Source organism: Zalophus californianus, chromosome 4 (assembly GCF_009762305.2).
Source record: "Zalophus californianus isolate mZalCal1 chromosome 4, mZalCal1.pri.v2, whole genome shotgun sequence".
Taxonomy (NCBI): Eukaryota; Metazoa; Chordata; class Mammalia; order Carnivora; family Otariidae; genus Zalophus; species Zalophus californianus.
In genome coordinates this window covers 109246197-109268500 of record NC_045598.1, presented here as the reverse complement: position 1 = coordinate 109268500, position 22304 = coordinate 109246197, and the positions used below count along the sequence as shown (strand labels likewise).

The 22304-nt window shown below is 38.8% G+C and overlaps 1 protein-coding gene across 4 annotated transcripts in view; it reads left to right on the top strand.

Annotated features, from left to right (window-relative positions):
- Positions 1-22304, top strand: part of PRKDC (protein kinase, DNA-activated, catalytic subunit) — a 240692-nt gene that overhangs the window by 120758 nt on the left and 97630 nt on the right. For all 4 annotated transcript variants that reach the window (XM_027608954.2, XM_027608960.2, XM_027608975.2 and 1 more), the window contains 3 exons: positions 1735-1872; positions 2070-2189; positions 21595-21738. In XM_027608954.2, coding sequence (XP_027464755.2) covers positions 1735-1872; positions 2070-2189; positions 21595-21738 — 402 coding nt within the window. The remainder of the gene's footprint in view (positions 1-1734; positions 1873-2069; positions 2190-21594; positions 21739-22304) is intronic.

The following is a 22304-nucleotide window of genomic DNA, read 5'->3' as shown; positions in this document are numbered from 1 at the left end:
TGTTTCTCTCTCTGTCAAATAAATAAATAAAATCTTGGGAAAAAAAATTAGTGTTTGAAATCAGAACTGCATTTAAGGGTCTCCAGTGAGAAAGATAACTACCATAGAGACTCAGATGCCATGCTGATGTGACTGTTGTATTATCCTCTGCAGAAAATGAAGAAGCTGCTCAAGTATTTGATGTTATCAAACAGATAACTAAATGCATCTGTGTTCACAAATGATAGCTTAACCTCATGAACAGAGCTAGGAAACGTGTAGGTAGATACATATCTGTGCACTTACAGAGGCACACCCATGTGTACAAATGTGTAAAAACCATGAGCTCCACAGAACCCATCCAGGGTTCATTCAAGTTTTTCCCTTTCTGGTTTCTTTGACATGCACTGACTCACCTCTTCCTTCCCTCAACCCCTCTGCTGTCCTCTGAACACTGATGCCTTCCTGGAGTGGGTCCTGAACCACAGGCAGGCACCCCACTCTCTCCTCCCCACTCCCAGACACTGCCAGGCAGCTCTTGTCCCACTCTGGTCTGCCAAAGTGGTTTTGTGCCTGAGGAGGACAGGAGCAGTACAGTGTTTTTGAAGTTGAGTTTGACTGTACTTTATGTTGCCTGTATGGTTGGCTTCTTCCTTTGTAATGAATGCTTCAAGGAGGAGCCCATTCATTAATTCTTTCACCCAGATTATGTCGTACGTCTGTGCTGGGCAATAAAAAAGTACAACTTTGTTCTATTATGGCTACATTGTCTGGTGAGACTCATCCTTCATGAATAGGCCATTTACATTGAGTCATCTTGGGTTCAGTCCTCATGCCTTCAATTTGATTGCATGACTTGAGTCTCCAGTTTCAGATCTATCCAGTCCTTGTGAGAAGCATCCTGACAAATAATTTTGGCTGAAAAACGTGTCGAGTAGATCTGAATGCAGTCAGATACTGTGATTAATTCCTTTGACACCTTACCAGGTATATGGAAAAAAGGGACATTAAGATTACTCTGATTGATTTTTATGGCTCATTATTTTTTTCATGTTTCTTATAACCCTGACTGTATAAAAATTACTGTTTATTATTTACAATTTATTGTTCCACTCTGTGTGTGTGTAAAATTTACTATATGTGTATGTAAAACTTCAGTTCATCATTACACTTATAAAATGATTACCTCTGCTATAATTTCTAAGAATTTTAAAAGTTTTGTTCTTTTATTGATTAAAATTTTATTGATTAAAAAGGCAAATTAAGGATTTTACATTTTTTAGTTTACTGAGAAAAAAATATAGGTGAAAATTTATCTGATAGTTGTGTTTCAGTAGTTCGCTTTCTCCATAATGTGGCAACTAAGAATCATGGAGACTGTTGCTCTCAAGGTGTTGAGAGTTCTGGGGCCTCCCAGGACACAAACATTTGGAAAAAGATCTTAGTGTTTGTACAAAGCAGCATGTGTCCGCATGGATGGTGTGAACTAAGTATGACCCCGGAGGGAGTGACCATGCATATAGAGGTCAGAGGGAAAATATGTATCTAGAATGTAAAGAAGACATGAGGTCCTGGGTTGTTTTTTTTTTTTTTAAGTTGTTTAATAAGAAAACCCAACAAATGTGTTTAATATTATTACCAATTTATCAGTTACCTTAGTGTGTGTTTTATGACATTGCCCCAAAAGTCAGAATATTATATACACTAAAATTTTAACAGTGTACTCTGCATCATCGGATTCTTCCCTTTTCCTAGGAGCATAAAGACCCCATGGTCCAAGATGCTGTCCTAGAGTTAGAGATGGATGAGCTCAATCAACACGAATGTATGGCGACCATGACAGCCCTGATTAAGCACATGCACAGAAATCAGATACTACCTAAAGGAGGAGAGGTTTGTTTCTGCTAATCTTGTCTCATTTAATACTGTTCATGGTATCATAGTAAGAATGAACACTTAATATTGAATACCAAATTCTATATCTACTAAACATTTTTTGTTGCTCATGTCTTACTTTGTCAGCTCATAATATCAAAATGTGAAGTTATTTTCTTCCACTTTTTAAGGTAATCTTGAATGTATCATTTCAGGGTTCAGTGCCAAAAAATCTTCCTCCGTGGATGAAATTTCTTCATGACAAACTAGGAAATCCATCGGTATCATTAAATATCCGTCTCTTCTTAGCCAAGCTTGTTATTAATACAGAAGAAGTAAGTAATTATTTGCTTAAAAATTCTTTGCAATTAGTAAGATGGTGGAGGAATAGGAGGATGCTAAGTTTGTCTCATACCTCGAATGCAACTAGATAGTTATCAAATCATTCTGAACACCTGAGAAATCAGTAGGAGATCTGAGAAAACAAATGCTGCAAGTTTACCAGTAGAAAAATATGACCACAGGGGTGCCTGGGTGGCTCAGTCAGTGAAGTGTCTGCCTTCAGCTCAGCTCATGATCCTGGGATCCTGGGATCAAGCCCTGAATCGGGCTCCTTGCTCAGTGGGGAGCCTGCTTCTCCCTCTTCCTCTGCCCCTCCCCCCATTCCTGTTCTCTCTCTCTGTCTCTCTGAAATAAATAAGATCTTTAAAAACAGAATGACCACATTTTGGAAGGTAGGAGGTGTGCAGACTTGAATCCAGTGTGATAGAGCTGAGGATATGGCTGAGGGGTGGGAGCCTGCTTAAAGAGGATACCACAAAATACTAATAAGCAATGGAATGCAAAATTGGAACTTTTAGAAGTCTGCTACAGTGGGGCATGCTCCTGGCTTAAAGGTGCTCAAATGGTGAAGCAGGGCAGAATTCCAGGTGTGATAGCATGCTCTCAGGATCCCCGGGGTCTCAAGAAGAACAGATGGTGCCTGAGTGTGGCAGAGTTCCTAGGCATAAGAGCAGGGAAGCCGGCTTAGAACAGTGAGTTTAGGTGCCAGCTTTCTGCTCTGTGTTGCCATAAAGTGTGTAGTAGTCATGCGACCACTTTCCTGGGAGGGGTCCAGCAAAAAGCAGAAATGTGGTGAGGACCCCCTCTCCAGGAAGATCAACATGGGTCTGCCCCACAGGAGTCCCTAAAATTTGGAGTTTTGAAACTCAGTTTTGTGCCTGAGATAAAAATGCCTGGTCACAGGCCAGGTGAACACAGAGTTCTCATGGAAACTGGGGCGACAAGACTGATTGATTGCTTTTCTGTGAGGGCTCACTGAAGAGTGGGGGGCGTCTCCATATTCATCCTGCCCATCAGTGCTGAAAGCCTTCAGGGAGCAAAACAGTGCCACCTAGTGGAGTCCAGAGCTGGTTACACCAAGCCCTACCTCTGCTCATTGGAGGTGTTTTTCCACCAAGGCAAGTCCACCTGAGAATCAGTGCAACAGCGCCCCCTCCCCCCTCCCCCTCTCCCCCCAACCCCAGCCCAGAAGACCAGCACAAACAACTCACTCACCAAGTTTATTAATCATAAGGGGCTACAAAGCTTCAGCTTGGGGAAAACACTATATAGCATTCTTCACATTTTTGTTCATTAGTCTTTTAGTATTCCTTTTTGTTATTTTCTTACTTTTCCAAATCTTTTCTTATTCTTTTAAATTTTTATCTACATATATGCTTTATATATTATTTTTTGCTTTCTTTCATTGTATTTTATTTAATAATTATATATGCATATATATATAGATATATATATTTCTCTTTCTTCCTTTCATTCATTCATTCAGCATTTTGGGATCTAGTTTCTTTTAACCAGACCAAACACAACCAGGATCTACTTTTATGTTTTGTTTAGTTTGTTTGTTGTTTTGTTTTCTTTTTTCTGTTGTCATTGTTGTTATTGTTTTTTCTCCTTTTTTTTCTGGACAAAATAACAAGACAGAGAAATTCACCACAAAAGAAAGAACAGAAGGTAGTACTCACTGCCAGGGATTTAATCAATATGGATATAACTAAGATGTCTGAACTAGAATTTAAAACAATGATTATAAAGATACTAGCTGGGCTTGAAGAAAGCATTGAAGATACTATAGGATCTCTTACTGTAGAGGTAAAAGAACTAAAATCTAGTCAGGCCAAAATTAAAAATGCTATAACCAAGATGCAGTCCTACATGGAGACCAAAAAAAGAGGATGAATGAAGCAGAAGAGTGAATCAGTAATATAGAAGATAAAATGGATGGAAAATAAGGAAACTGAAAAGAAGAGGGAAAGAAACCTATTAGATCAAGAAGGTAGACTGAGGAAACAGCGATTCCATAAAGCAAAATAATATCCATATTACAGGAATCCCAGAAGATGAGTGGGAGAAAGGGGCAGAAAGTTTATTTGAATGACTTACAGCTGAGAACTTCCCTAAACTGGGGAAGGAAATAAGTCTTCAAGTCCAGGAGGCACAGAGCACCCCCCTCAAAATTAAAAATAGATCAACATCTTAACATATTATAGTGAAGCTTCATATTACAAAGATAAAATCAGGGTGTCTGGGTGGCTCAGTCAGTTAAGCATCTGCTTTCGGCTCAGGTCACGATCCCAGGGTCCTGGGATTGAGTCAGTCCCACGTCAGGCTCCTTGCTCAGCAGGAAGCCTGCTTCTCCCTCTCCCTCCAATGCTGCTCTCTAGTGCTCCTTCACTTGCTCTCCCTCTCTCAAATAAATAAAACCTTAACAAAAAAAAGATAAAGAGAAAATCCTGAAAGCAGCTTGGGACAAGAGGTTCTTAACCTACAAGGATAGAGCTATAAGGCTGGTAGCAGACCTGTCCACAGAGACCTGGCAGGCCAGAAAGGACTGACATGATATATTCAACGTGCTAAATGGGAAAAATAGGCAGCCAAGAATACTTTATCCAGCAAGGCTGTCATTCAGAATAGAAGGAGAGAGAAAGACTTTCCATGACAAACAAAAACTAAAGGAATTTGTGAAACTAAACAAGCCCTGAAAGAAATATTAAAGGGGATCCTTTGAGCGAAGAGAGAGCCCAAAAATAACAAAGATCAGAAAGGAACAGAGACAATCTACAGGAACAGCGACTTTATAGGTAGGTAATACAATGGCACTGAATTCATATATTTCAAGAATTATTCTGAATGTAAATGAACTAAATGCTCCAAACAAAAGATATAGGGTATCAGAATGGATAAAAAAAACAAGACCCATCAATATGCTTTCTACGGGAGACTCATTTTTAGACCCAAAGACCCCCAGATTGAAAGAGGGGTTGGGGTGCCTGAGTGGCTCAGTTGGTTAAGCAGCTGCCTTTGGCTCAGGTCATGATCCTGGGGTCCTGGGATTGAGCCCCATGTCAGGCTCCCTGCTTGGCAGAGAGCCTGCTTCTCCCTCTCCCTCTGCCTGCCTCTCTGCCTACTGTGCGCTCTCTCTCTCTCTCTCTCTCTCTCTGTCAAATAAATAAAATCTTTAAAAAAAAGAACCTGAGGGGATGGAGCACCATTTATCATGCCAATGGACATCAAAAAAAAGCTGAAGTATCAGGCAAACTAGATTTTAAACCAAAGATTAATAAGAGATGAAGGACACTATCTCATAATAAAAGGGTCTATCCAATAAGATCTAAGGATTATAAATATTTATGCCCCTAACATGGGAGCAGCCAATATATAAACCAATTAATAACAAAATTAAAGAAACTCTTTGATAATAGTACAATAATAGTAGGAGATGTTAACACCCCATTTATAGCAATGGACAAATTATCTAAGCAGAAGATCAACAAGGCAACAAAGGCTTTGAATGACACACTGGACCAGATGGATGTAACATATACTCAAAGCATTTCATTCTAAAGAAACAGAATACACATTCTTCTTGAGTGTATGTGGAACATTCTCCGGAATGTTCCCACATACTGGGTCACAAATCAGGTCTCAACCACTACAAAAAGATTTGAGATAATATCATGCATATTTTCAGGACACAATGCCATAAAACTTGCAGTGAACCACAAGAAAAACACAAATACATAGAGGTTACAGAACAGCCTACTAAAGAATGAATGGGTCAACCAGGAAATCAAAGAAGAATGTAAAAAATACATGGAAGCAAATGAAAATGAAAACATTACAGTTCAGAACCTTTGGGATGCTGCAAAGGTGGTCCTAAGAGGGAAATATATAGCAACACAAGCATTGCTCAAGAAACAAGAAAAGATCTCATACACAACCTAACCTTACACCTAAAGAAGCTGGGAAAATTACAGCAAATAAAGTCTGTATCCAGCAGGAGAAGAGAAATAATAGAGATTAGAGTAGAAATCCATGATAAAAAAACAAAAAGTAGAACAGATCAACAAAAGTAGGAGCTGGTTCTTTGAAAGAATTAATATGATTGATAAACCCCTAGCCACACTTACCAAAAAGAAAGAGAAAGGACCCAAATCAATAAAATCATGAATGAAAGGGGAGAGATCACGACCAACACCAATGATATGCAAACAATTATAAGAGAATATTATGAGCAGTTGTATGCCAACAAATTAGGCACCCTGGAAGAAATGGATACTTGCCTACAAACTACCGCAACTGAAACAGAAAGAAATAGAAAACCTGAACAGACCATAATCAGCAAAGAAATTGAATCAGTAATCCAAAATCTCCCAAACAAGAGTCCAGGGTCAGATGGTCCCCCAGGGGAATTCTGTCAAACATTTAAAGAATTAATACCTAGTCGTCTGAAACTGTTCCAAAAAAAACAGAAATGGAAGGAAAACTTCCAAACTCATTTTATACAGCCAGCATTACCTTGATCCCCAAAAAGGCAAAGACCCCACTAAAAAGGAGAATTACAGACGAATATCCCTGATGTACATGGATGCAAAAATTCTCACCAAAATACTAGCTAATAGGATCCTACAGTACATCAAAAGGATTATTCACCACGACTTAGTGGGATTTATTCCTGGGCTGCAGGGGTGGTTGAGCATCTGCAAATCAATCAAGGTCATACACCACATTAATAAAAGAAAGAACAAGAGCCACATGACATCCTCAATATATCTCTCTGACATGAATGGATAGAGGGAACGCTCCTCAATACCCTAAAAATCATATAGGAAAGACCATACCTATAAAAAGTCATATAGGAAAGACCCACATGAATATCATCGTCAGTGGGGAGAAACTAAGAGCATTTCCTCTAACGTCAGGAGCACAACAGGGATGTCGTCTCTCACACTGTTATTTAACACCATATTGGAAGTCCCAGCCTCAGCAGTCAGACAACAAAAAGAAATGAAGGGCATCAAATCGGCAAAAAAGAAGTCAAACCTTCACTCTTTGCAGACGACATGATACTCTATATAGAAAACCCGAAGGACTCCACCCAAAAATTGCTAGAACTGATACAGGAATTCAGGAAAGTCGCAGGATATAAAATCAATGCCCAGAAGTCAGTTGCATTTCTATTCACTAACAGAAGAAGAATGAGAAATCAGGGAATCGATCCCACTTACAAATGCAGCAAAAGCTGTAAGATATCTAGGAATAAGCCTAAGTAAAGAGGTAAAGAATCTATACTCCGAAAACTATAGAACACTCATCAAAGAAATTGAGGCAGACACAAAGAAATGGAACAACATTCCATGTTCATGGATAGGAAGAACAACTATTTTAAAAATGTCTATGCTACCCAAAGCAATCTACACATTCAATACAGTCTCTATCAAAATACCATCAGCATTTATCACAGAGCTGGAACAAACAATCCTAAATTTTGTATGGAACCACAGAACATCCGAAATAGCCAAAGGAATGTTGAAAAAGGAAAGCAAAGCTGGAGGCATCACAATTCCAGACTTCAAGCTGTATTACAAAGCTATAATCATCAAGACAGTATGGTACTGGCACAAAAAACAAGACACATAGATCAATGGAACAGAACAGAGAACCCAAAATTGGACCCTCAACTCTATGGTCAACTACTCTTTGACAAAGCAGGAAAGAATATCCAAGCAAAAAAGGATAGTCTCCTTAACAGACGGTGTTGGGAAAATTGGACCGCCACATGCAGAAGAATGAAACTGGACCATTTTCTTATACCATACACAAAAATAAAGTCAAAATGGATGAAAGACTTAACTGTGAGTCAGTTATCCATCAAAATGCTGGAAGAGAGCACAGGCAGCAACCTCTTCAGCCTTGGCCACAGCACCTTTTTGCTAGACATGCCTCCAAAGGCAAGGGAAACAGAAGCAAAAATGAACTATTGGGACTTCAAGATAAAAAGCTTTTGCACAGCAAAGGAAACAGTCAGCAATGAAAGGCAAGCTACCGAATGGGAGAAGATATTCGCAAACGACATATCAGATAAAGGGCTAGTATCCAAAATCTATAAAGAACTTATCAATCTCAACACCCCCCAAAAAAAAATCCAGTCAAGAAATGGCAGAAGACATGAACAAACATTTCTCCAAAGAACACATACAGATGGCCAACAGATACATGAAAAAAATGCAACAACAGATGTTGGTGAGGATGCAGAGGAAGTAGAACCCTCTTACATTGTCAGTGGGAATGCAAACTGGTGCAGACGGTTTCCTCAAAAAGTTAAAAATAGAACTACCCTACGACTGAGCAATTGCACTAGTAAGTATTTATCTAAAGGATACAAACAGTGATTTGAAGGGGCACATGCAACCCAACATTTATAGCAGCAATGTCCAGAATATGCAAAATATGGAGAGTGCCCACATATCAATGGACAGATGAATGGATAAAGAAGATGTGTGTATATATATATATATATATATATATATATATATATATATATATATATGCAACAGAGTACTACTTAGCCATCAAAGAAAACTAAATCTTGCTATTTGCAACAACATGGATGGAACTACAGGGTATTAAACTAAATGAAATAAGAGAAAGACATACCATATGATTTCACTCATATGTGGAATTTAAGAAACAAAACTGATGAACATAGGTCAAGGGCAAGAAAAATAAAATGAAAACAGAGAGGGAGGCAAACCATGGGAGACTTTTAATTGTAGGAAACAAGCAGAGGGTTGCTGGAGGGGAGGAGAGTGGGGGTATAGGGTAATTGGGTGATGGGCATTAAGGAGGGCACTTGATGTGATGAGCATTGGGTGTTATATGCCACTGATGTATCACTAAATTCTACCCCTGAAACTAATAATATAGTATATGTTACCTAAATTGAGTTTTATGTAAGAAATTTAAAAACAAGTCTTTGCAGTTATATATCTACTGACAAGAAAACCCATAATAAAGAAACAAAGCATGACATTTTTGTTCTCTGAATAAGTTAGCCAACCATATTTATTTGTTCAACATCATTCTTCTGTCATTTTTTTAAACCTGAAAATTAAAATTAATTGTTAGAAATATCTCTATGAATTACATGTGTTAGCAAGTTTCTTTTTTTAATCTTTTTTTAATTTAAATTCAATTAGCCAAGGTATCATTAGTTTCTGATATAATGTTCAATGATTCATTAGTTGAATATAACACCCAATGCTCATCATATCACATGCCCTCTTTAATTCCCATCACCCAGTTACCACATCCCCCCACCTAACTCCCTTTCACAACCATCAGTTTGTTTCCCAGAGTCAAGAGTCTTTCATGGTTTGTCTCCCTCTCGGATTTCTTCCCATTCAGTTTTCCCTCTCTTCCCCTATTGTCCTCTGCACTATTTCTTCTGTTCCATATGAGTGAAACCATATGATAATTGTCTTTCTCTGATTGACTTATTTCACTTAGCATAATACCCTCCAGTTCCATCCATGTTGATATAAATGGTAGATAGTCCTCCTTTCTGATGGCTGAGTAATAATCCATTGTATATGTGAATCACATCCATTCATCTGTTGAAGGACATCTTGGTTCCTTCCACGGTTTGGCAATTGTGGACATTGCTGCTATGAACACTGGGGTGCAGGTGCCCCTTTCTTTTCGCTACATCTGTATCTTTGGGGTAAATACCCAGTAGTGCAATTGCTGGGGCATAAGGTAGCTCTATTTTTAACGTCCTGAGGAACCTCCATACTGTTTTCCAGAGTGGCTGTACCAGCTTGCATTCCCAAGAACAATTTAAGAGGGCTCCCCTTTCTCCACATCCTCACCAACATTTGTTGCTCCCTGTCTTGTTAATCTTAGCTATTCTGACTGGTATAATGTGGTATCTCATTGTGGTTTTGATTTGTATTTCCCTGATGCTGAGTGATGTGGAGCATTTTTTTTCATGTGTCTGTTGGCTGTTTTTATGTCTTTGGAGAAGTGTTCATGTCTTCTGCCCATTTCTTGACTGGATTTTTTGTTCTTTGGGTGCTGAATTTGATAACTTCTTTGTAGATCTTGGATGCCAGCCCTTTAACTGTATTGTCATTTGCAAATATTTTCTCCCATTCTGTAAGTTGCCTTTTAGTTTTGTTGGTTATTTCCTTTCCTATGCAAAATTTTTTATCATGAAGTCCGAATCGTTCATTTTTGCCTTTGTTTTCCTTGCCTTTAGAGATGTTTCTTGCAAAAAGTTGCTTTGTTCAAGGTCGAAGACGTTGCTGCCTGTGTTCTCCTCTAGGATTTTGATGGATTCCTGCCTACACATTTAGATCTTTCATCCATTTTGAGTTTATCTTTGTGTATGGCATAAGAAAATGGTCCAGTTTCATTCTTCTGCATGTGGCTGTCCAGTTTTCCCAGCACCATTTATTGAAGAGACGGTCCTTTTTCCATTGGATATTCTTTTCTGCTTTGTTGAAGTATAGTTGAGGGTCCATTTCTGGGCTCTCTGTTCTGTTTCATTGAAATATGTGTCTGTTTTTATGCCAGTACCATGCCGTCTTGATGATCACAGCTTTGTAATATAGCTCAAAGTCGAGAATTTTGATGCCTCTAGCTTTGGTATTCTTTTTCAACATTCCCCTGGCAATTTGGGGTCTTTCTGGTTCCATACAAATTTTATGATTTTTTTCTTCCAGCTCTGTGAAAAATGCCAATCGTATTTTGATAGGCATTCTATTGAATATGTAGATTGCTTTGGGCAGCATGCATTTTCACAATGTTTATTCTTCTAATCCATGAACATGGAATGTTTTTCCATCTCTTTGTGTCTTCTGCTATTTCTTTCATAAGCGTTCTGTACTTTCTAGAGTATAGATCTTTTACCTCATTAGTTAGGTTTATTCCTAGGAGTATCTAATGGTTTTTGGTGCAGTTGTGATTGGGATTGATTCCTTAATTTTTCTTTCTTTAGTCACATTGTTAGTGTATAGAAATGCAACTGATTTCTGTGCATTGATTTTGTATCCTGCCACATTGCTGAATTGCTGTATGAGTTCTAGCAATTTGGGGGTAGAGTCTTTTGGATTTTCCATAATGTATTATGTCATCTGCAAAGAGAGAGAGTTTGTCTTCTTTGCCAATTTGAATGCCTTTTATTTCTTTTTGTTGTCTGATTGTTGAGGCTAGGACTTCTAGTACTATGTTGAACAACAGTAGTGAGAGTGGGCATCCCTGTCGTGTTCCTGACCTTAAGGGAAAAGCTCTGAGTTTTTCCCTGTTCAGAATGATATTCGCTGTGGGCTTTTCATAGATGACTTTTATGATATTGAGGTATGTTCCCTCTATCCCTCTACTTTGAAGAGTTTTAATCAGGAAAGAATGCTCTATTTTGTCAAATGCTTTCTTTGTATCAATTGAGAGGATCATATGATCCTTGTCTTTTCTTTTATTAATGTGCTCTATCATGTTGATTGATTTGCAAATGTTGAACCACCCTTGCATCCCAGGAATAAATCCCACCTGGTCCTGGTGAATGATCCTTTTAATGTACTGTTGGATCCTATTGGCTAGGATCTTGGTGAGTATTTTGACATTCATGTTCATCAGGGATATTGGTCTGTAATTCTCCTTTTTGATGGGGTCTTTGTCTGGTTTTGGGATCAGGGTAATGCTGGCCTCATAGAATGAGTTTGGAAGTTTTCCTTCCATTTCTATTTTTTGAAATAGCTTCAGAAGAATAGTAGTCGATCTTCTTTAAATGTTTGGTAGAATTCCCCTGGGAAGCCATGTGGCCCTGGACTCTTGTTTTTTGGGAGGTTTTTTGATTACTACTTCAATTTCCTTAGTAGTTATTGGTCTGTTCAGATTGTCTATTTCTTCCTGTGTCAGTCTTGGTAGTTTATAAGTTTCCAGGAATGCATTCATTTCTTCCAGATTGCTTAATTTGTTTCCATGTAGTTGCTGGTAATAATTTCTAACAATTGTCTATTTCCTTGGTATTAGTCGATCTCTCCCCTTTCATTCATGATTTTACTAATTTGGGCCCTTTCTCTTTTGGGTAAGTCTGGCCAGAGGTTTATCGATCTTATTAATTCATCCAGAGAACCAGCTTCTGGTTTTGTTGATCTGTCCTACTGTTTTTTCTGGCTTCTGTTTCACTGATTTCTGCTCTGATATTTATTATTTCTCTTCCCCTACTTGGTTTAGGCTTTATTTGCTGTTCTTTCTCCAGGACTTTTAGGTAGAGGGTTAGCTTGTGTATTTGGGATTTTTATGATTTTTTGAGAGAGGCTTGGATGGCTATGTACTTCCATCTTAGGACCATTGCTGTATCCTACAGGTTTTAAACTGATGTGTTTTCATTCTCATTAGTTTCAATGAATTGTTTACATTCTTTTTTAATTTCCTGGTTGACCCATTCATTCTTTTAGCAGATGTTCTTTAATCTCCAAGTGTTTGAGTTCCTTCTAATTTTCTTCTTGTGATTGAGTTCCAATTTCACAGCATTGTGGTCTGAAAATATGCAGGGAGTAATCTCAATATTTTGGTATTGGTTGAGACTTGATTTGTGACCCAGTATGTGGTCTATTCCGGAGAAAGTTCCATGTGCATTCGAGAAGAATGAGTAATCTGTTGTTTTAGGATATGGAATGTTCTGTATCTGTCTGTGAAGTCCATCTGGTCTAATGCCTCATTCAAAGCTCTTGTTTCTTTGTTGATCGTCTGCTTAGATGATCTGTCCATTGCTCTGAGTGGAGTATTGAAGTCCCCTACTATTAATGTATTATTAGCATTGTGTTTCTTTACTTTGGTTATTAATTGTTTTATATAATTGGCTGCTCCTATGTTGGGGACAATAGATATTTACAATTGTTAGATCTTCTTGTTGGATAGACCTTTTAAGTATGATATAGTGTCCCTCCAAATCTCATACTGCAGTCTTTGGTTTAAAATCTAATTTTTTAATAGGAGGATTGCTACCCCAGCTTTCTTTTGAGGTCCATTAGTATGGTTCTCTATCCCTTCACTTTTAATCGGAGGTGTGTTTAGGTTCAAAATGAGTCTCTCCTAGACAGCATATGGATGGGTCCTGCTTTTTAATCCAGTCTGATACTCTGTGTCTTTTCATTGGAGAATTCAGCCCATGTACATTTAGAGTAACTATTGAAAGATACGAATTTGGTGCCATTGTATTGCCTGTAAAGCTCCTGTTTCTGTAGATTGTCTCTGTTACTTTCTGGTCTGTGTTACTCTTTGGGTCTCTCTTTGCATACAGAATCCCCCTTAATATTTCTTGCAGGGCTGGCTTGGTGGTCACATATTCTTTCAGTTTCTCTCTGTCCTGGATACTCTCTATCCCTCTTTCAGTTCTAAATGACAGCCTTGCTGGATAAAGTATTCTTGGCTGCATGTTCTTCTCATTGAGTACCCTGAATATATCTTGTCAGCCCTTTGTGGCTGTCCAGGTTTCTGTGGATAGGTTATTCTAATGTTCCTCCCTCCGTATGTAAGAAATCTCTTCCCCCTGCTGCTTTCAGGATAGCTTCTTTTTCTCTATGATTTGCAAGCTTCACTACTATATTTCAGGGTGTTGATCTATTTTTATTGATTTTGGGAGGGATCCTCTCTGCCTCTTGGACATGAATGCTTGTTCCTTCCCTAGTTTAGGGAAGTTCTCAGGCTTGATTTGCTCAAATACACCTTCAAGCCCCCTCTGTCTCTCCACCCACTCTTGGATCCCGATGATCTGATATTGGTTCTTTTCAATGTATCATTAAACTCTCTAAGTCTTTCTTCATGTGCTGTGAGTTGTTTTTCCCTCTTTTCTTTAATTTCCTTTAATTCCATCGCCTGTCCTCTAGATCACTTATTCTCTCTTCCACCTCATTGACCCTGACTGTAGAGTATCCAGTTTAGACTGCATCTCATTCATAGCATTTTTAAGTTCAGCCTGATTCGATCTTGTTTCCACTCTTACAGATTCTGTATTGTCACTTTATGCTTTTTTCAAGCCTAGCTATTAACTTTATGATTGCTTTCCTGAATTCTGTCTCTGACATCTTACTTAAATCCATATTGATTAGCTCTTTGGCAGAGAATACTGCTTCTTGTTCTTTTTTTGATGAGTTCTTCCTTCTAGTCATTCTGCCCAGAGACCGATGAGTGGGCAAATGAACAGAGTCCAAAATATCAACCATGACCCAAGCAAAATGCACCCTGGAGCTCAATATACAATTTTCCCCTGGTGTTGGAATTTTACAGTTTTATGGGATCTATAGGCTTGTCATCCACCTGTTCTTCCAGTCTGTCTTCTGGGGTAGGGGCCTGCCACACTGTTTCTCAGTTATTCCTTCCTGGGTGGAATTGTCCCACTCCCTGTCAAGGGGGATGGACTCATTGCAAACTAGTCCTCTGTGTGGCTTTTTTTCCCTGGGGGCCTGGATCCCTTAGAGGATCAGAACAAAAATGGGCTGTGCCCATTCCTCTCTGGCTCAGAGCAGAAAGATTGCAGTCTGCCTTCTTTAACAAACCCTCTGGGACAAAGTCTCCACTTCTGTATGCACCCCAAACTGCAGCTTCCCATGGTGCACGCCCTCTGGAACTCTCTCAGAGGTAGTCCCAGGGGCCCTGGAGCGCCATGCCCTTTGTGACTTAAAACCACAAGCATCCGGGGGCTCACGCTCACACTCAAAGTTCCTGGATCATGTCTGGGTGCTGCCCTAATATCCTTTCTGGGCTGCTACCGCCCTCTGAGCTTTTGTCCAGTCACAGGCACAGGTTCCATTCCTTTTCAGGCTGCTCAGGAAAAGAGTGATTATTGACTTGCTGGGCTCACGGTTTACAGCAACCTGAGCTGAGAGTCCCCTCCTGGGCTTGCTGACCATAACCTGCTTCCTGGCTCCATTGCTTAGGCACTATACTGGTTCAGACACCCCCTTTTGCTTTGTGACTCCTCAGATCCCAAGACCACAATGCCGCACCTAGAATTCTGCCTTTTCATTTCCAGAGCCCCTTTCAGAGAGGATGTCATTCATTCCTTAGAATGAATTCCATAGGTTCCGATTTTGTGGTCTGGTGTTATATCACTTTCCAGGAGCCAGCTTATGGAGGCTCCCTCCCCCTTCTTGTTTATCTTCCAATATCTCCCTGTAGATTCACGACTCCACATGTCCTACCTTGCAAAAAGCAGTCACTTTTCTGCTTGTAGAGATCCAGATATATATTCTTACATCTCAGGCAGATTTCGTGGGTATTCGAAATGGTTTGATAATCTAGCTAATTTCAGGGGACCAGTTGAAACGGGGTCCCCTACTCTGCCATCTTGCCTCTGTAATATGTTTGCAAGTTTCTTATGGCTTCCATCGTAATTGGTTTTAGTAGCAAAAAAAAAATGTTGAAAATATTCCTGATAATGTTATATGAAAAATAGGTAACTCTTTTAGGTAGGTGTTAAGTTTATCAGTTGGTTTATGTGTAGCACCACATTAGGGGAGAGCCTCTTCCACCAGTGGGCTTAGGGTAGATTTTTCAGAGAGCCCTTGAATGATGTGTAATGTGCAGTGGGAATTTATATTCTGTGTAGAAGGAGCACTGTGAGCAGAGACGGCCTCCGAGAGAGCCAGTCATGTCTGTACTGAATGCACAGACCATGGTACATGGTCTAGAGAAGAGTCAGTGGCATGGCCACATATCCTCAGGCAGGTGAGCTAGGCCAGGTTATCAGGATCCATATAGAGGGTGCGGCTCATTTGTTGAGCAGTAGGGAGCCACTGATGGGTGCTAGGTGGAATGACGTGATCCAGTTTGCTCTATAGAAAGACCTTCTAGGAAGCACTGCAAATGTGGAACTGCAACAGAGCCTGTGTTCCTCAGGGTCACATTTGATTTCTACCTCCTGGGGCTGCTGTAACAAGGGTACCACAAACTGGGCAGCTTAAACAACAGAAACTTACTGTCTCATGGTTCTGCAAGCCAGAAGTTTGATATCAGGATATTGGTAAGGATGGTTCCTTTTGAGAGCTCTGAGGGAGAATATGTTCCAGGCCTCTCTCCCAGGTTATGGTGGCCACAAGCATTTTTTGGCAAATGGATGGTATTTTTCAAGTCTTCACACTGGCTTTCCTCTCAGCATCTGTTTCAGTATGTACAAATTTTCTCTTTTAATAAGGACATTGTCATTAGATTAGAGCCCACTGTAATGACCTCTCTTAACTTGATAATCTTCAAAGACCCTATTTCTAAATCAGGTCATGTTTATAGATGCTCGGAGTTAGTACTTGAGCATCCTTTTGGAGGACACAGTTCAACCCATAATGCTTGGGGTCACACGTGATTTCTGGCTCCTGAGTGCTGACTTGATGGCTACCAAAAAGGGAACTGTTGTCTTTATTTTGGGATGATTTCTTTGTAGGCTGGGAGTGGGTAAGCAGGTTGACAAGGAAGCATACTGAACTTGTTGACAAATGTGGATGTGAGGTGCCTCTGAGATGTCACTGGGAGATTCCCTGGGGCTTGTGCATTTCCAGAGCTCAGGAATGACCAGGGGAATGGGTTCCAAAAGGAAATGTTCTGGATGGCCATTGTCTTTTTTTTTTTTTAATTTTTAAATTCAATTTAGCTAACATATACTGTATTATAAGTTTCAGGGCTAGAATTTAGCGATACATCAGTTGGATGTAACACCCAGTGCTCATTACATCACGTGCCCTCCTTAATGCCTGTCACCCAATTACCCCATCCCTCCACCCACCTCCCCTCCAGCAGCCCTGTTTGTTTCCTACAGTTAAGAAGCTCTTATGGTTTGCCTCCCTCTCTGTTTCCATCTTATTTTATTTTCCTTTCCCTTACTCTATATTCATCAGTTTTGTTTCTTAAATAACACATTTAAGTGAGATCATATGGTATTTGTCTTTCTGAATGACATCTTTGCTTAGCATAATATCCTCTAGTTCCATCCTTGTCATTGCAAATGGCAAGATTTCATTCTTTTTTTTTTTTTTTTTAAGATTTTATTTATCTGACACAGAGAGAGAGAGAGAGCACAAGCAGGGGGAGTGGCAGGCAGAGGCAGAGGGAGAAGCAGGCTCCCCACAGAGCAGGGGGAGCCTGCTGTGGGACTTGATCCCAGGACGCTGGGATCATGACCTGAGCCGAAGGCAGTTGCCTAAACAACTGAGCCACCCAGGCACCCTGCAAGATTTCATTCTTTTGGATGGCTGAGTAATATTCCATTGTATGTATATATACACCACATTTTCTTTATCCATTCATCTAGAGAGTCCTTTGTCTTACGGAAAGAAAGATTAGAACTTGTGTTTACATTTATTATTAAAATTTCAACTTTATTTTCCTTATTTTTTTTTTAAGTTTTTATTTAAATTCCAGTTAGTTAAAATAAAGTGTATTATTAGTTTTAGGTGTACAATTTATTGATTCAGCACTATATACAACACCCAGTGCTAATCACAAGCACACTCCTTAATCCCCATCATCTGTTTAACCCATCCCTCTGCCCACTACCCCTCTGGTAGCCATCAGTTTATTCTCCATAGTTAAGAGTGTGTTTCTTGGTTTTCTTCCCTTTTTTTCCCTACTATGTTCATTTGTTTTGTTTCTTAAATCCACATATGAGTGAAATCATATGGTGTTTGTCTTTCCCTGACTCATTTCCCTTAGCATAATACTCTCAAGCTCTATCCACACTGTTGCAAATGGCAAGTTTTCATTCTTTTTTATGTCTAAGTAATACTGCCATATATATATATACACACACATATACAGATACATATATGTATGTGTATACACACACACCCCCCCCACAACTTCTTTATCCATTCATCAGTCAATGGACACGTGGGATGTTTCCATAATTTGGCTGTTGTTGATCATGCTGCTATAAACATCGGGGTGCATGTATCCCTTCAAATCTGTACTTTTGTATTCTTTGAGTAAATACCTAGTAGTGCAGTTGCTGGATTGTAGGGTCGTTCTATTTTCAACTCTTTGAGGAACCTCCATACTATTCTCCAGAGTGGCCGCACCAGTTTGATTCCCACCAACACATCTTTCTTTGCATCCTCGCCAACATCTGTTGTTTCCTGAATTAATTTTATCCATTCTGACAGGTGTGAGGTGGTATGTTGTCATGGTTTTGATTTGTATTTCCCTGATGATGAGTGTTGTTAAGCATCTTTTCGTGTGTCTGTTAGCCATCTATTCATGTTTTCTGCACATTTTTTAACTGGATTATTTTTGGGGTGTTTTTATAAGTTATTTTTATATTTTGGATACTAGCCCCTTATTAGATGTGCCATTTGCAAATATATTCTCCCATTCCATAGGTTACCTTTTAGTTTGTTGATTGTTTACTGCTGTGTGGAAGCTTCTTATCTTGACAAAGTCCCAGTAGTTCATTTTTGCTTTTACTTCCCTGCCTTAGGAGACATATCTAGTAAGAAGTTGCTATGGCCAATGTCATGGATGTTACTGCCTCTGTTTTTCTGTAGGAATTTGATGGTTTCCTGTCTCACATTTAGGTCTTTCATGCATTTCAAATTTATTTTTGTGTATGATATAAGAAAGTGGCCCAGTTTCATTCTTCTGCATGTTGCTCATTTTCCCAACATCATCTGTTGAACAGACATTCTTTTTCCAAATGAATATTCTTCCCTGCTTTGTCGAAGATTAGTTGATTATAGGGTTGAGGGTCCATTTCTGGGTTCTGTGTTCTGTTCCACTGATCTACATGTCTGTTTTTATGCCAGTACCATACTGTCTTGATGACTGCAGCTTTGTCATATAGATTGAACTCTGGACTTATGATGCCTCCAGCTTTGCTTTTATTTTTCAACATTCCTTTGGCTATTCGGGGTCTTTTCTGGTTCCATACAAATTTTAGGATTGTTTGTTGTAGTTCTGTGAAAAATGCTGGTGGTGTTTTGATAGGAATTGCGTTGAATGTATAGATTGCTTTGGTTTAAATTGACACTTTAACATATGTGTTCTTCCTATCAGTGAGCATGGAATCTTTTTCCAATTCTTTGTGTCATCTTCAATTTCTTTCATAAGTGTTTTATAGTTTTCAGAATACAGATCCATTACCTCTTTCGTTAGGTTTATTTCTAGTTATGTGGTTTTTGGTACAATTATAAATGGATCAATTCCTTGATTTCTTCCTCTGCTGCTTCATTTATTGGTGTATAGAAATGCAACAGATTTCTGTATGTTGATTTTGTATTCTGTGACTTTGCTGAATTTGTCTATCAGTTTTAGCAATTTTTTGGTAGAGTCTTTTGGGTTTTCTATATACAGTATCATGTCATCTGCAGATAATGAAAGTTTGACTCCTTCCTTGCCAGTGTGGATGCCTTTTATTTCTTTTTGTTGTCTGATTGCTGTGGCTAGGACTTCCAGTATGGTGTTAAATAACAGTGGTGAGAGTGGACATCCCTGTCTTGTTACTACCATAGATGAAAAGGTCTCAGTTTTTCCCCACTGAGGATATTAGCTGTGGGTTTTTTGTAGATGTCCTTTATGATGTTGAGGTATGTTTCTTCTAATCCTACTTTGTTAAGGGTTTTTATCATAAAGAGATGTTGTACTTTGTCAAATGCTTTTTCTGCATCTATTGAAAGGATTTTCTTTTATTATTGTGTATCACATTGATTGACTTACAAATATTGAACCACCTTATGGCCCAGAAATAAATCCCACTTGATCGTGGTGAATGATTCTTTTAATGTGCTGTTGAATTCATTTTTCTCGTATTTTACTGAGAATTTTTACATCCATGTTCATCAGGTATTTGGCCTCTAGTGCTCTTTTTTAATGGAGTCTTTGGTTTTGGTTAAAATTTCAACTTTAATTTATTGGTTATACAGATCTTCCTTGACTTAGGATGAAGTTACATCCCAGTAAACCCATCATAAGTTGAAACTATCATAAGCTGAAAACGCATGTAGTACACTTAATTTGCCAAACATCATAGTTTAACTTCACCTACCTTAAACGTGCTTAGAGCCCTTATGTCAGCCTCTAGTTGGGCAAAATCATACACAAAGCCTATTTTATAATAAAGTGCTGAATATGTCATGTAATTTAATGAATGCTGTACTGAAAGTGAAAACCAGAACAGATATATGAGTGCAGTATGGTTTTAAGTGTATCATTTGTTCACCCTTGTGATTGCGTAGCTGACTGGGAGCTGCGGGTGCTGCTTGCCCCTGTGCAGCATTTCGGGAGTATCATCCCGCCCATCGCAAGCTCAGGAAAAGATACAAATTCAAAATACAGTTTCTACTGAAAGCATACTGCTTTTACAGCATCATAAAAGTCCAAAAATCTTAAGGTGAACCATTGTAAGTCAGGGACTGTCTGTAATTTAATAATAAAGTTTGTATTTGTAAATTATAAATCAACCAGTAGACATATATGGAGAGTGTTCAGACTTTTTTTTTACTTATGGGGTGCATAAACAAAAAAGATTTGAGAGCACACAGATTTAAGCTGTAAGAGAATCCCTGAGGAAGCATATTTAATAAAAAACGAAGCAGCAAAGGTTAAGAAGATAGGTAGCTTGAATTATACTTTAGTCTGTTCTTTTACATCAAAATAGCTTTTTCATGAAATTTCTAAAATAAAATAAATGGAATTTAGTGTATGGATGCATTTTATTTAGATTTCATAGATCTTGGGCAAATGAAGTCTATAACATAGTGACTTCTATAAGAATAAATGAAAAAAAATTAGCCACATGCACCTGCCTAATTTTTGTGTTCTCATTTTTCATATACCCTATGCATTTGCATAAAATAACAGAATTCTCTAGAGCCACATATTATTCATATGGGACAAGATTGATATAGAATACTTTCATTTTGATTTTTAAGAGCATAGTTATATCACATTATCAATGAAGAAAAGACCAGTAATCCATTTCCTTTGAATTGGGGTTTCAGGGACCCATGAGGAGAGAATTCAACAGAGAATCTGATCTGATTAAGCAGAGTAATTGCAGGAATTTACATCTGTTTCAGATTTAGGTCAAGTCATAATATTAAATTTAGCTGATGAAAGACTTTTTTTTTAAAGATTTTTATTTATTTTAGAGAGAGATACAGAGACGGAGAGCATAAGCGGGGGGGCAGGCAGAGGGAGAGGCGGAGAGAGAATACCAAGCAGACTCCATTGTGAGCATAGAGCCCAACATGGGGCTCGATCCCAGGACCCCGAGATCATGACCTGAGCTGAAACCAAGAGTGGGACGCTTAACTGACTGAGCCACCCAGGTGCCCCTGGAGGACAGATTCTTGAAATAATATTTTGGTTATTCAAAACAATTTTTTGATATTTGACTTTTAAATTCTCTTGTAGGTCTTTCGCCCTTATGCGAAGTACTGGCTAAGTCCCTTGCTGCAGCTGGTAGTTTCTGAAAATAATGGAGGAGAAGGAATTCACTATATGGTGGTTGAGATAGTGGTTACTGTTCTTTCATGGACAGGATTAGCTACTCCTGTGGTAAGAATGGATACATCTTTTATGCAGTACTATATATCAGTCTCTTGCTGATATAAACGGAATTTATGACAAACTTCTCTTAATGACAAGAGTCATCATTTTTAGCATTAATTGTCATATTGCTGTGGTGCTGCTATACTAAATGGCCTCATATTGCTTTAGTTCTCTTTTCTTTTGTGTCTGCTTTTGATAATTCCTCTGACTTTGTTTTTATGTTTAAGCTATCAGGTGTTTTTTGTTTGTTGCTTTTCTCAGAGCTTGGAAACTAGATAACTGATTTATTAAAATAAGTGTGAAATAAATGTCAGTAGGCCCTGAATATGAGGTCCTGAAAAATTCTGCTAAAACTAATGTCCGTGGATTTTTTGGCATTTGTTTTGCCAGCTTACCTACTTCCCTAATGTCTCTAGCCCATTAATGGTTGAGATTGCCAAAGAAAAGTGAGTACCAGGTGAATGATACTGTGTCATACGGAGGCAGTCTTGTGGCTTCCCCCAGTACAGATTCGTGTATGCTGGAGCTTTGCCCATCACTTAAAAACTGTAGCACAAAAGGTTTCATATAAT